General features: G+C 40.3%; 1 protein-coding gene across 2 annotated transcripts; it reads right to left on the bottom strand.

Moving 5' to 3' along the window:
- Nucleotides 1–881: 881 nt before the first annotated feature.
- On the bottom strand, nucleotides 882–6554 carry hoxb8a (homeobox B8a). 2 transcript variants are annotated; one of them, XM_084926867.1, is made up of 2 exons: nucleotides 5622–6554; nucleotides 882–1291 (listed from the first exon to the last, which is right to left on the bottom strand). In XM_084926867.1, the coding sequence occupies exons 1-2, from the start codon at nucleotides 6052–6054 to the stop codon at nucleotides 882–884; spliced, it is 843 nt and encodes a 280-aa protein (XP_084782993.1). In that variant the 5' UTR covers nucleotides 6055–6554. The 2 variants fall into 2 exon arrangements, with proteins under 2 accessions (XP_084782993.1, XP_084782994.1); XM_084926868.1 differs by having other exon boundaries at nucleotides 882–1288; nucleotides 5622–6552.
- Nucleotides 6555–15230: the final 8676 nt, after the last annotated feature.

Genomic DNA, 15230 nt, shown 5'->3' with positions numbered 1-15230 from the left:
CTGCGTGGTGATAGAGTGAAGAGGGATAAAAAGGAAAAGGATGGAAGGATGCAGGAAAGGATGGAGAGTGCCACACAAAAGAAGAAAGGCGGGGATTATACGATTATACGAAGACATAAAAGGAACCCTCAGCTTCGACTTTTTATCACATTTTCCCATTTTTATTCTTATAAATGTTCTTGCTTTTGAATCTGCACTGCGCGCATGCGTTTAACCCCCCTCCCCAAAGAGAAAACAACATAAGACAAACACCACCAATCAAAAAACAAAACAAAACAAGAAAACAAACAAATAAACAAAGGGAAAAAACGACAGTTAGAGGGTGTAAAAAAGAGACCCGACCTACTAAAACGGCATAAATAGGCAGTTTCATGTTGTTGGAAATTTCATTAATTGCTACGTCATCACCATCATCATCAATCATTGCCATAACAACAACATAGAAGTGAAAAGTACAGTAAAAAGTGCACCATTATCATCGTCGTCATCATCATCATCAACATCATCATTTTAACTTAAAAACTATACAGCTGCCAAAGATAAAATTGTTAATGATTAACTTCTAACAATATAGAAATGTTTCCACGATAATTGTTCCACAAAGAAAGAAAGCTATCTTTTTTTTCTTCTTTTTAAGTTTATTTTAAACACTAGTGTAGACTATGTTTTCTTGCTTCATTGTCACGTTTTTTTTCCTCTCAAGTCCATCTAGTTAGCCAGTCACCATTTTTAGAAACTCACGTTCCCTTCCAACGATTGAATCGTGGAGACAGCAGGGGAGTCCAGTGGCCTCAGTTAAGAAAAAACAGCCCACCCCTCACCCCATCCTGCCTAACATTTACACCCACCCTGTCCCCATCTACCCCATCTTCTTTCTCCCCCTACATTTGCTTGTGGCTTTTCTCGCAGCAATCGTCGTTCACAGAAGCCTGTGACCCCGCTGTGCCTGCCACCGAGCCTCCTCCACCACCTCCTTCTCCACTTCCTCCTCCTGCACCACCACCACCTCCGCCGCTGCCGCCATCCCGCAGCTCCTTCTCCCTCCTCTCCCTCTCCACTGCCTCCTGTTCGCTCTTGCTACTGGGGAACTTGTCCTTGTTGTTCTCCTTCTTCCACTTCATCCTCCGATTCTGGAACCAGATCTTCACCTGCCTCTCCGTCAGCGCCAGCGCATGCGACACCTCGATACGGCGTTTCCGGGTCAGGTAGGGGTTGAACAGGAACTCCTTCTCCAGCTCCAGGGTCTGGTAGCGACTGTAGGTTTGGCGGCCCCGCCTCCTGCCAGCAGCTACTGGGGGAAGGTGGGAGAGTGAAGAGAGAAAATTGTTAGACACAAAACTTCATTCTTCCATGTTTAATAATCAACTTAACACCACGCACACACGCACTCAAATGCACTTGCGCGGAAACCTTCAGAACTTTCAGGTTTTCGTGAAAATTTACCTTCGCCTTCGTGATATTTTTGAGTGTTTCTTTTTCTTATGGATTTGGTAATGCTCTCATTATTTCTGACGTATTACTGTACCTTTACCAATATCAACTGACTGCGAATATTGTAGTGAGTGCACCGTGGTGTTAGCAAAGTCTCCTCGGTCATTTTGAAACGCCTCTGATTTTAATACACAAAAGAGTGGTGGATGTGGATGAAATTTAATTTAAGCAAATAAAAAACGTTTGATGACTTTGCCTGAAAATAAGTTTCCATATAATAAGTGTTGCTAAATTCTCCCATCTAAATCAGTGCTTTTTGTCTACTCGCTATGGCTCCTTTCGTGTTGACCTTTAACTTATAATGTTTGCATGTCTATATTTCATATTCCCAATAAAGACATCTCTTATAACAATTTCAACACTATACACAAATTGCCACCTTGTACGTCTAAACCTCACCTTGTTGGAGGCGTCTACTGGCATGTACACTCCCAGGTCATCGCTTTTCCTCCAACAAGTTCTTTGTTCTGCTAATGATGGGGAATTAGCTTTCGTGCCAATTACAGTAGGCTCATTTACAAACAGAAATGAACACGACTCACAAAGCGAGACATCGTCCAGTGTTATACAATTTGCAGTCTGGATCAAATAGCATGTGCCAAAGGAAAAAAAAAACAGTTTAATGCAGGCGCTGTGAAATTATGTGACAGCCGTACGTGAAGTTACAAGAGCACAGTAAAAATGGACGCACGCGCTCTTTGAACACGAGTCTAAAAACTGAAACTCTATACCGCTCAGCCGCTTTTACTGCAGTAATTAAGACGTCTCTTATGTAGACAAATCAACTGAAGACTTCCCCTTGTGCATATAAATATTTAGTACTATAAATGCATCGTAAATGCTTTCCAAACGTGAAAAATACTCAGCGTATTTGAGAGGAGCCTAAAGGTCTTTTCTAAGGACTTTAAAAGATGCCCACAATGAAATTTTGGAATAAGAAGGAACTATTTCTCAAAACATTTGCTAAATGCAGGTCCGCATTGTGCTGTAGTCTATTGATATGGTTTGGTTGTTTTGTGCGCATTCATATCATTTTATATAAACCCTTGCAAGGTACATTTTTCAACAAACTGGGCGATGTTTTAAATTGAAATAATGTCTAAAGGTTAAGCTAAAATGCATCCAACATGACATCTCGGGGCTGTTAATAAACTCCAAGTTGTTTCAGCGTAAAGTGGACGATTAAAACGACACATTTAACCATGACAGCCTGGCAGCAGTATCTCCACGGTTTATACAAAGAGGACATTTGTGTAAGTGATTATATTTCCATAAACATGTTTGTCTTTCGCCTTTATTATTATGTCATAAAAAGGGAGCGCCGTGCCATGGACAAAATATGCCAGTGGCCATAAAAGCTTTGAAGTAAAAAAGGCTGCGTCCAAATTATTGCTCTGAAGGGAAACTCAGCTTTTACAAGTTTTATATTGATTATCGCTAATCGTGCTCGAAGACCATCGATCTGGGAACACGTTGAAACCTATTGGACTAATAAGAATGTTTTATGAGAGAGCGAGAAAATTCATATTTGATGTTTTTGTGTTTTTGTTTTTGGGGGGCGGGGGGTCGTCAAGCCTCTAATGGACTTCTAGTGGACTCTGGGTCTACAGCCCCCATTTCACACGCAGACAACTATCTCTCCGCAACGCTAAAATGTAAGGGTTTAAGTAAAGTTTGAGGGCATAGTCTCATGTAGTCGACCACTCTGATATAGGGTGACACTAGGGGTGACTAGGGGTGGAGGTAAATGTTGAAATTTCCTGCACTACACTGTATCAAGAACACATCTTACCGAAACAGTAGTACAGGTTGCGGTCTAATTTTTAAAAAGGGCACAAAGTTTACATGTCCACAATATGGGAACAAGCCGCGGGAGAAGATTAGACATGGAAATGCAAAAAGTTGTAAGCGGTGTAGAGGTCCTCTGTGTGTGTTGTCAGAGGAGTGTGACAGTAGCCGTGCTATACAGTTTCTTACGACGCAACACCACGAGGAACTGAACCTTCAATCCTCGCCGTTTACGTACAGCCTGTGTTCGAATAATATATGTTATTGTTCTACTTATCTTTCTCATATAAATGTTAGCTTGTGTTTTTCCATTAAGAATATATGCTACCTTTGTGGCATGCTGTATTGTTGAAATGTTGTTATAAGCTTACAGTAATGAAACAAATTTAGTTGTTGTCTACGAAACCTTTACAAAGCCACTGGAACAAATACTAAATAAATGTACGGGAGATGACATTTGAGGAAGGAGACAGCAGATGCCAGTGAAAGCTGGGCCAACGGGAGCTAATACCATTACACATAGACATTTATTAGCTGGCCTAATCACATTTCTGTTCTCTTTGTGTCATGTTTAAGGTCGTACAGAGAAATCATTTATCAAGACTTCCAACCACAGGGGTGAAGTCGTAAAACTGGCTCATGCTCGCAAGTTTACAGTCAAACTCTGATATTACACCCCTCCTTTGGAATATATATATATATATATATATATATATATATATATATATATATATATATATATATATATATATATATATATATATATATATATATATAATGAAATGGAAGGGGAAGAAGAGTAAAGAGACTAAAACCTAAAACTTTACCCTCAGTCCGCTCGGTCTCAGGTGCGTCTCCATTTTATCATTATTTTATTTTGTTTCTGTTTTTGTAAAGAGACTTTACACACACAGTTATGGCAAGCAGGGAGTCAAGCAAGTACAACGTTTTAAGATGTAAAATACCAGAATTTACACCAACGCTGAGGCGGAAATGTTGTAGGAAACGCTTTACTAAATCGTGCGTAAATGTGAATTGCCCGCTATTATTATTGCTAAGTTCTTTAGCAGCTGGGTAAAAAGCTGCATCCTGTAAGGATGGAGAGAAGGTAGCTTCAGATTAATACACATCTGAGTTGTTGTTTTATTTATTTATTTTTAATTTTATGATCATAAGCTTGAAGTCACAAAAGTTCAGCACAGGTCATAACAGCGTCTGCAGTCCTACTTTGAAAATACAGCCGAGAACATAAGCCATAAAATAAGCGCGCGCGCGCACACACACAGACTCACACACACAGAGCAGGAGAGAGAGATATGGACTCAGACAAAACAGGCTACTATACATGCCAGTCCATTCACTCTCTCCCTTCAAAGCACAAAAAACAAAAATGCCAACTTGCACAAGTCTTTAGGTCTGACTGTGGTGCTGCTTTACGTTATAAATTAGAACCAGGCTCTGCTTTAAAACAGTTCTTTCAAAGAAAGTCACATTTATGCATCTTACGTGATTTATAATGTGAAGGAGTTGAACCGATCCGACCTCATCTATATATCAATGGCTTTTTGCACCACAAAACACAAAAGCGAATTAAATATGAATCCGAGGGACTTCTGCTGGGGATAATTTTGTGACGCGAGGTCTGTGAATTTAGAAACCACAGACGCTGTGCAAAGGCAAAAAATGCTCTCTCTGTTCTAACATGCATTCTCTGAGCTCTGTAGACAATTGACCACCGTGTAGCCAAATAATCCCACCACAGGCAAGTCGTAAACCGAAAAAAACAAAGCCCAGTAAAAGTTTAACCGGGGTCAGAGCTGCATGTCCAAAATGTGTCGGTGAGGCTGGAAACAACTACCTTCAACATCTCGGTATCTTTTTCCCGTCTGTTGAAACTAAGATTTTCTGCGTTTAGTTCTAACTGAAGGCACTGAGGTTCAGTTCCCCCTCGTCAACCACCATTTCTCCCCGTTTCTTGTCTATTTTCCATCACCCCCCTTCTTATCCCGGGGCTTTTCCTCTCTCTGTTTGGGACGGTGCAATTAAACCCTAAAGTCATTCACACAAGTTTTGCTGCTACCAATAAAACCATAAACGTTCTATTGTTTCCCCACTTTGAACTCAGGAACCTCTAATTGTTCTCCCTAAATTGCTGCTTTCAAAACAACTTCTCCAACTTTCCCCCACTATTTCCTGCTCCCTGTATGATTATATTTTCTGCCTTCGGTTCCTGGAGGACAAGCAGCTTTGCTCTTACTGCAGACTGCATTGTAGGAGTGAAGTTCTATGGTTCGGAGGAAAAAAAGAAGAGAAAAAATTTACTAGACTCGCCATTTCCTCACCTTGCGGCCTCATCCAAGGGAAGAGTTGCGTCGGCGAGGGACTCTGCTCGGTGCCCTCCGCGTCCTCGCTCCCGAGTCCGGGCGCGCCTCCCAGCTTACAGTCGCTGTACTGAACCAGATCCGCGTCCTGGGCGCCGAAAAGTGTCTGCCGCTGCAAGGCGTCGTATCCGTAGAAGTTCCCCGGTTCACCGTGGCATGTGACCGCGCACGGGCTCTGCTGGTATGGGTTGCTGGGCAGCGTCGAGGCGCTGTGGTGGTAGAAGTCCTGGATTTGCGGAGCGTGCTGGAAGGTGGCGCCGGAGCTCGGGCCGTACACCACGGTGGGCCGGCTGCCAGCCAGGTCCTGCGCGAACCCGCACTCGTAGTAGTTTGGACGTAACGAGTCCCCGCTTTTATATTTGGAGAAGAGCGAGTTGACGAAATATGAACTCATCTTTTGTGTTGTTTTCTGTTTTAATTTGTGTTCGGCTCGGCAGAGTCAGAGTGAGGGTGAAGGAAGAGACCAGTGGCTTTCAACTGTTTTCTTTTTTTCTGCTGCTTCTGTGGTACGGTTTGAGGCAGACACACACACACACACACACAGATAGCGAGCAGGGAGAGTGAGGCAAGTCCGCCGCCGGTGTAAGTGACCGTTGTTGTAGTGTTTTCCACCTCACGGCGGCAACAGACGAGTCGGTTGCGGTGTGAGTAACGGTGACGGCAGCCGGAAATGTGAGAACCACAACCAGCACCACAACAACAATAATATAACAATAATCACAGTGATTCCATAGAATTTCCAGCCCAGAGGAAGAAAAATAAGAGGAAGGAGAAGAAGAGGATAAGGAAGGGCTCGTGCGCATCACAATTCCGGTGTTTGCGCTGTAAGCCCTGTCGCGCTCTCAAACGGCTTTTCCGTGATTTACTCCCCTGCAAATGAGTTGTTTCATATTTTTCTCCTTCTCTCTCTCTCTCTCTCCCTCGCTCGCTCTCTCTCGCTCACCCCCCCCCCCCCCCCCTCTCTCTCTCCGGCTGTGTCTCACGCGCCCTCTCTTTCTCTCGCCTCCTGGGCCAGGGTGTGTGTATGTGTGTGTTTCAAGGATAATTTGCATCTGTTATCAGCTCTTCATCCCATTGGGTTTTCTAGGCATACAGACAAGTGTGCACCAGCCCGCGCGCAAACCACACACACACAAACACATGCGGAGTCTTTTTTTTTTTTCAATTTCCCCCCTTCTTTTTGCGCACGCACGCGCTTATAAACTGATAGATGATAGTTTCCGTCTGACGGAGCCTCTGTGCGCCTGTGATTATAAAAATGTAATGAGAGAAGGAAAAAAGATGGGAGAAGAAACGGGGGAAGGAGAAGAACAGGATGAAGAAGGTGAAGAATATAAAGCAAGAAAAGAGGACACACACACACGGGCGCGCGCGCACACCGCTCCTCTATCCAACCAAAATAAAAAGCGATGCCTTACTTGAGTTTTGCACAGGTTAGTGTTGGCTGCACCGGTGCTGCTATGTTTATGTGTGTCATTAATGAATCGTTCTTATTTCTCACCCTGATTCCTTCAAGTGGAGTTGCAGTGGAAGCGAAGGCATGAAAATATCAGGGAACCCGACAGAGAGTGTTTAACTGGGGAGGGTAGATGGGGGGTGAGTAGACTAGAGTTTCCCTATAAATTTAACTGAGGTTTTAGAATTATTCTTTCCGTTTCGACTGCTGATGTTTGCGTGTGGCCAGAAAATAAACACGTCTTCTTATCATCATGTGCTTGTATAAATATGCAAGGATGACCAGCAAATGTAACAGGCGAGGAGAACGTGGCTGCTAACGCTGAGACAAATTATAAAGCAGAGGGGCTTGGTTTGCTTGTTTATGTCCTTTCAGATGAGAAACAAAAAGGGGGCTTTACGACGCGCCCTTTGCAAAACTGGAGGCCATAAACGCACTATCCTTGCTACGTAATTAATTGTAATTTTCGTCTCGTCTTCCTTCAATTCCGGTACAATAATAACAACAGCAACAATAAATAAATAAATATTTGATATAATTACCAAGACTCATCCACATATGAGGACTTTGTGATGGGAGTTCCAGTACAGCAGCTGCTCTAAAGTCGTTTTCAGACTCGGTTAATATTATTTTATTTTCGAGCTATCGCTGCTAAAAGCAGCCAAAATAAACATTAAATGAATTAAAATTACCAGAATTGATTTTATTTACGTTTCACTGCCATGACACAAGAGGCCAAAATTCCGGCAACAGCCCGAATTACAGACTGAGCTCCTTTAAATCAGCTGATTGTCTGCCTGACTTTACGAGGAGTAATTGCTGCCATATTTTATTTCCCGAATATGATCTTATTGAAACTTCTTCACTCCGTGTTTTACACTTCCAATAAAGAGTATGATTATGAGATTTGTTATCTACATGGTGAGATGAGAATGTGGTTCTCAAAAAAACCAAAACCAAAAAAAACCCAGCTAAATGTTCACACACTGGGCAACAGCACGAGGGCTCAAAGAAAAATAGAGTTCAGTTCTGCCGTAAACATCTAGACATCTGCGTTCACACTCACAGCAGCGCATTTAGAGCGGGATTAACTAAATGAAAAATAACAATGCTAACAATTCCTACGTATTAAATCTACTCTGATCAAAATATCAGAGAATGGGTAGAAGAATATGATCGCACGAGGTAAGGCCTTGATGATATTTAAAATAAAACGTTTCCATTAAGACAAACATATATATTATATTCACCTTTTACAGCAAACCTTTACAACCCTGCAGCAAGGTCTTCAATGAGAATTCTGAAAATAAACATTTCCTTGCTGCCAATACATATCCTGCATACCTATGGGTTATTAGTTTTTTCAAGGCCTCAGCCTCTTCCTCTTCGCCCACTGCGCTGTAAAACGCCCTACAACTACTTCAGATTTCACTATTTGTTCTAAAGCAAAGTGAAAAAAAGAATGTCTTCAGGTGTCCGAATTTCCTAAACCAAAATCAAAAAGTATCATCTTCTTCTTTAAAATAAATCTTTACAAAACATCAAAATGGAATAGGCCCAGTTTCGCCCCCTTCAAATGAATCCTTTGCCCGTCAAGGCAGGGAAAGCCTCAGGGAGAATTGAAATATCCGTGAAGCAAGAGTGCCATCAAGCGGTCAGCTACAGTAAGGCCGCAGGGGAGGAAGACAGCCTCTAATGTGGCTTTATGGTTCTATTATGTCGGCACATAAAGCTAAATAAGCTGCTTTAAAATAAAACCCTGCGTCGTAATTGTGGGTCTGATGCGAGGGTCGATTTGGGATTTGTGGCGGAAAAAATGAAGTGAAATGAAAACAGATCCGTGGCACGTTAATGTGTTTCTGGAAATTAAAGGGGAAATAATCCGCTTAAAGCAGCCAGTAGCTGATATACTTCATTTTTTTCTGAAATTATGAAATTTACTGTACTTGCCTTACTTTCATACCACAAAACACTGCCCCAAAAGCAAAAGTGAACTAAAGATAATAGATTTATTTTTCTGTCTCAAGGACACCTCTTTAACCAACAACAAACGAATAAATTCAAACCAGGAACCTCCACATTAAATGTAACACCAGTAAAAACTATAATTTTTAAGATTGCAGCTTTTGATCTGTGCTCTTTACGCCACACTACACTTTTCTTTATGTAAGGTTTTATAGCCCACCTAAAATAGATTACGTTTAATCCCAGGACGATTAGCTTCTAGACTTTATGTAACGGTTTGCATATAATAGATTTACTAATGTACACATAAATATACAGTTTATGTGTAATTTTTTGTAATATAGTTAGAGGTTTTTTTTTATCATAACCGCGATATATAAAAATACAAAGGCATGTAACTTGCCAAAAATGTGCATAAGATAATGTTATAAGTAACTAATGTTGTACATATAAGGTTTCAGACCTTCTCGTCAGTTATAGATTCTCTCAGATTATAAATGAATGACTGATACTATATGGATCGTAATACTATAGTTTTGTGACACTTCAGTCCACTATTTACAGTTAGTTAAGAGAGGAAGTAAGTAGGTTAATGATGAAGCGTCAAAGAAAATAGAAAGCTATTTTCATTTTTAATGGTATTTTGAAATTGTGTTTTGGTTACCCTGATTTTCTATTTTCAAATGAGCAAAGCCGCAGTGATGTAAAGTGAACAGTGTGTTTCCCACTCCGTATCCAGTTCAGTGCAGACAAACCGGTTTTATTACAGCGCATGATTGCTTCTTTAATGTTTGGCGGGACCTGTGGCGTGATTGTGTGTGCGCGTGTGTGCGCGGTGGCTAAATTGCAGGTTGTAAACAGACTGTAAAAAGCAGTTGTTACCATTATCTGAAGAGACTGCCGCCCAGATCCTCAATTTCACCTCTGTGGACATGTGAACACTATAAGCTGCCGAATGGTAAAACCACAGAGAAATGAATAGCATAACATTATTACTTAGCATAAGTAATAAAAGCATAAGACTCTGTCTCAGAATATAGCTTAGCACATGTATCACAGGTTTATAATCCCCTTGAGGGAAAAACAAACAACGAAAGAGAAACAAACAAACAAAAATCCTCTTGCAGCTCAATCCATCGGTTCAGCAACATGCGGAGATTGCTCTGCCCTCCCACCCTGTACAGCCCGAGCTCAAGCCCGATACTTGGTCAGCTCTCAATCTGTCTGACGGAGTCTGCAGTCTGCGTTTTTTTCTTTTTGTTTGTGGTGGTGGCTTTTATGGCTTCCGCTGTAAGTATGCATCTGAGAGAAACAAAGGGAGATGGAATTGAAGACAACACACACACACACAAGGCTGCCAGAATAGGCCCATAGAACCAAACGGCTACAGAGCCATAAAAGTCCTGAAGCTGAAAACTAAAAAGGAGAAGGAGGTTGTTTTTATTTTTATTGTTTTGTCTTTTTTCTAAGTTTTTTTTCTCTGTTTTTTATCTATAAGCTAGGAAGTCTTAAATATAGCTACAATTTTTAGACGTTTGGACTAACATTTGCCTTCATCTCATGACTCCAGCTTCTATAAGTTCACAAAAGGCTTCAAATAAATCTCAAGCAGGGAGATTTGAAACTTTCCTTTCATATTTCCTCCGTCTTTGTGGCTTTCCTTGCTTCGCTGTTCTTCTTCTCTAGGTGTGTTTGCTTTACAGCCGTTTAGTTCTTAACTTTCAGAAATTTATAAGCTATAAACTTTTATTGCCGTCATATTCTTTTATTGCGCCGCACCGCCTTGAATCTTTTCTCAGTCTCTCCCGCCTATTCTCCTCTTTTCCATCTTCTTCTTCGCTATTTTTACGACAGTCGGTGGCGGCTTCTTCTAACGCATCCGTTCCCATTCACCCCCCCCCCCCCCCCCCCCCCAAGGCACACACGTAGCACATCCTGCTCCTCTTTTGCTGCTTGTTTCCGTGTTTGAAGATAGGAAGTGTGTAAAATAAGTTATGTGACAAACAAGAAAAAGAGCCGCAATAGAAAAACGCTGCTCGGACATTATTGGCCTTAAATGAGAAAGTACCTTACGATCGGATATCTATTTTTTTAGTATTATTACTGCTACTACTACTTACGACTACTACTGCAACTAATAATAATAATAATAATAATTATTATTATTATTATTATTATTATTATTATTATTATTATTATTATTATTATACAGTGGGTGTTGGTCTAATAACTTTGTTAAGCACTGTATTTTTTTTAACCCCGTATCGAGGTTAAAAATTCTGATAATAAATATTATTGAAAATATATTAAATGAAATCTGCACATGAAATTTGTCCTGGGAAGTTTGATATGAATGACTAATTTTTCTCAAACTTCCTTTTTCAAATCTTTCCTTATTTATGACTTAAGAGCACTAGTATTATTGCTCTTGGTATTCTTATTGTTACTTTTTGTCGAAACAGTAGTAGTAGTATCAGTAGTTTTGTTATTTTCATTGTTCTTGTTAATTATTTTTTGCCCCAGTCCTATTAGTTCTTTAATAGTTTTGTTCAGTAAGAAACAAGCAGCATGCTCAGCTTTCTGAGCAGTTCTTAATTCCTCTGTCCTATGTTCTTTTTCTCTACGCTTTAATAGGCAGTTGTCACATGTGCACATACTGTTATTATTTCTGTGTTTGATGTTATTATTATTATTGTTGTTCAGCATAGTCAGAGACAGCTGTGACATGTGCGGTGCAGCCAACAGCACTTGGCTTGCTGTCCAACTGTTAATGAGTCCAGAATGGCTGATACGATGTGATCCATATAGTCATTTATATCAGCAGGACCATAACTCTTTTTAAGTAAATTTATGAATATGAATGATTTTCTCTACAGCTTGATGAATTATAGAAGAATCTCAAAGCAGGGGGAGGCAGGTCTGCTACGCGTTCAGATCCACCCAGAATGTGTCAGCAGAGGCAGTTATTATCTGTGGACTTAATATGAGAGGATAAAGTGAAGATGTACTGGATTGGCCACATCCACGTGGGCTGAAATATGATTTCTTGCCAGCAATAGTACCACGTGCTTTGTCTTGTTCAGCCCATTTAGTTCCTGAAAATATCACTGAAATGATGAGACCTGTGCCTACTTTCGCCACACAGCTAAATCACTGCACAATGAGCAGATCTGAATCTCTACATTATCTAACAGCTGGGATACATTACAGACAAAATAGTAGAGTTAGCAGTGGAATTGTATGGTGGAGTGGATGGCTTTTGGATTACAATTCAACACCATGACCAAGATTGACTCCAGACCAAAGAGTTGGAATTTTATTAAAAACAGATCAGTAAGAAAAGGAATTTCTTCTGGTGCACAAATCTACATAGACAGTGCAAATTTTAATAAATCTCAGAAAAAAAATTGTGCTGCTGCAAATGTTTTGCTTGGTACACTACCTGCAGTTTATTCCTTAAAAAGTCCAGTTTTGCTACTAAGTCTCTCTTATCCGCAATAACTGTACTGCTTCCTTCTTTAGATTTAACCATAATACCACCCTTGTGTTTCTGCACTACTATTCCGAACCTAACTCGATCTTTGTGCATGTTGTTATGGGGGACTCCTGCTTGGAGTATTCTCTTAGATTTACTGTGCCATGTGTCACAGTTCTCCCCTCAGTGTGCACACATACACACTACGTTGAAACAGTCTGCAGTTGCCTTCCCTGGGACAGCAGGCTAAGGCTGGAAGGAGGCCTGATGCAGGAGACCAGGCGCTTCTGGATTTAATGAAGCTCAGACCCTGCCAGACCTCAGAGAAGTATCACAATCATCTGCTGTCGAGTTCACAGATGTTTTATGGGTTGTCTTTGTTGGGGCCAGAGTCTAAATCTGCTTAAATCCCCAGGCTTCATTGGTTGGGCCAAGAGGAAGCAGAAAGGCTGTGCTCAAACTGCAGTCACCATCACAGTTCTAACCCTTTCCAACAACTGTTTCCACGGCTCCTCCTAGAAGCCTTTCATATTAGAACCATCACAAAAATATCAACAATTATTACCATTCTTCATTTTTATTAACTAAAAATGTATGTAATAATTTAATTGGTGTACTCAAAATTAAATGGAAAATATGTTAATTAACAAAAACTCAAATCTAATGAATGCAATCAATATATAAGAAATCAGCAGACAGAAGATTGTTAATATATTTATTATGCTGTGTTATGTTTCTTTTGATAACTATAAGCTGTCATGCATTCTATTTGCTGTTAGCCAATATTATAGGATTATAATTGTTATCATTTTGACTAACTCATTTAGGCCATGAATGTAGTTCCAACACAACAGCTAATTTCACTGCCAGCTAAAACCTTGGGTTACGCTGACATTCAAGCTATTTTGTAACCTACCTTCCTCCAAGCGCTTCCTTTTTGTCTTAATCAGTGTCATATATATTGTCACTTATCCTGCTTTGCACAAGGATTCTCGCTGCTGCTCCTCCAGGATTCACATAACTCTGCAGAGTTCCCAGAACTGCCTTTTATTTAATTACAGGTAACATATTGTGTTCAGTGGTGTTTTAAGCAATTTAATATCTTATGAATGCTTTAGCTAAAGTGTTAACATTACATATGTCCAGAAGCTGTGCTGAGCTTATTAATTGTCCTACTAAGGTTACAGGTTAGGCAGTTGGGTTTCTAGATAATTTGTCCTATATTTAAATTTGTCAGTGAGTTTCGAGATGCTTTTAATATTATATGACTCAATAACTTATACATTAAGTTATTACATTAAATTAAATCTAATCCCTATTTGTTCTCAGTAGCCATTTCCTGTACAACACCAATGCGACTTAGTACACTTTTTCAAGGTGCCTTGTATTTGTTTAACATCTGACCTTGCCACACATTGGTGCAATTATTCAGAAATAGAAGAAATATAAGAATGCTTAGTCGCCCTGGATCTGGAGCTCCAAAGGTGATGGATCAGCACAAAACTAAACAGGATGAGCTTGTTAATGATCTGAGGCAGCTGGGACCACAGTCACTAAGCACTGTATTGGCAATACATTGTGTCAGTATGGATTGACGTTTTGCAGCACCTCTAATATCGTAGGCTGAAATGTTGGAGGATCTGTGAAGATGTACAGGCCTGGGAGAAAGTACAGACAAAACCAAAATCGAGCTTTTGGCATCAACTCAACATGTTAAGTTTGCAGGAAGAGAAATACTGAATATGACCCAAAGTACAGCATCTCTACAATCAGGCATGAAGGTGAAAACAATTTTCTGTTAAGCGTACAGGAAGACTTCAGCACATTGAGGGTCCAATTCATAGAATCTCTTAGAGAACACTGAAGTTAGATCATTAATGGGTGTTCCAACATGACAATGACCCAAAAACTTCAGCAACAAAGGTGTGGCTAAAGAAGCAGTGACCTAGCCACTCCACACCACAATCCTATAGAAAAACTGAGGAGGGAGCTCGTGTTTGTTAACTAACTTGTAAAGCACGTTGTTCAAAGACGTGGCATGGGTGGGTCAAAATCATTCCTGAGATATGTGCTAATCTGAAGTATTGTTTTGCTTGGCACTCAAATACACTCTCTCTCTACACATTGTTCACTCTGTCACATGCAATTCAATTTATATTGTTTATGTCATGTGTGCGTGTTTTTAAATATTCCGCCTCCCTCCGTTAAAATGCCTTAACAATTAGAGACTGTTCCATTCTTTTGTTTGTGAGCAAACTTGCAAATTGAGCAAAAATGCTTTTTTCCATTGTACATTGCTGCTCTTTTTATTGGTACTGCTGGATCGAAAACATAAAATACTTCTTTGTATTACTAGCTGCTAACAGGCTTGTTTTGGAGCTAGCTGATAGACAGTCTCACCCTCTTCTTCAAAGTCACTGTCAGACTATGATTTGACAGTGCTGCTGTACAATTCAATTGAATTAATTAGAGCAATTAAATTCTGTTTTAATTATATAGTGCCAAATCACAATAACAGTTTCCACAAGTTGCTTTGTACTGTAAGGTAAAGACCCTACAATAACACAGAAAATAAAAGAGAGAGAAAACCCTAACAATCAGATTATACCACACTGCAAGGACCTTTGCTTCCTATGCTCCACTCCCCCTGAGTCTCTTACTTTCCTATCTAGTG

The sequence above is a fragment of the Perissodus microlepis genome, chromosome 4 (genome assembly GCF_051167445.1).
Source record: "Perissodus microlepis isolate ML-2025 ecotype Zambia chromosome 4, ASM5116744v1, whole genome shotgun sequence".
Classification (NCBI taxonomy): domain Eukaryota; kingdom Metazoa; phylum Chordata; class Actinopteri; order Cichliformes; family Cichlidae; genus Perissodus; species Perissodus microlepis.
This window is presented reverse-complemented; position numbering and strand designations above follow the sequence as displayed.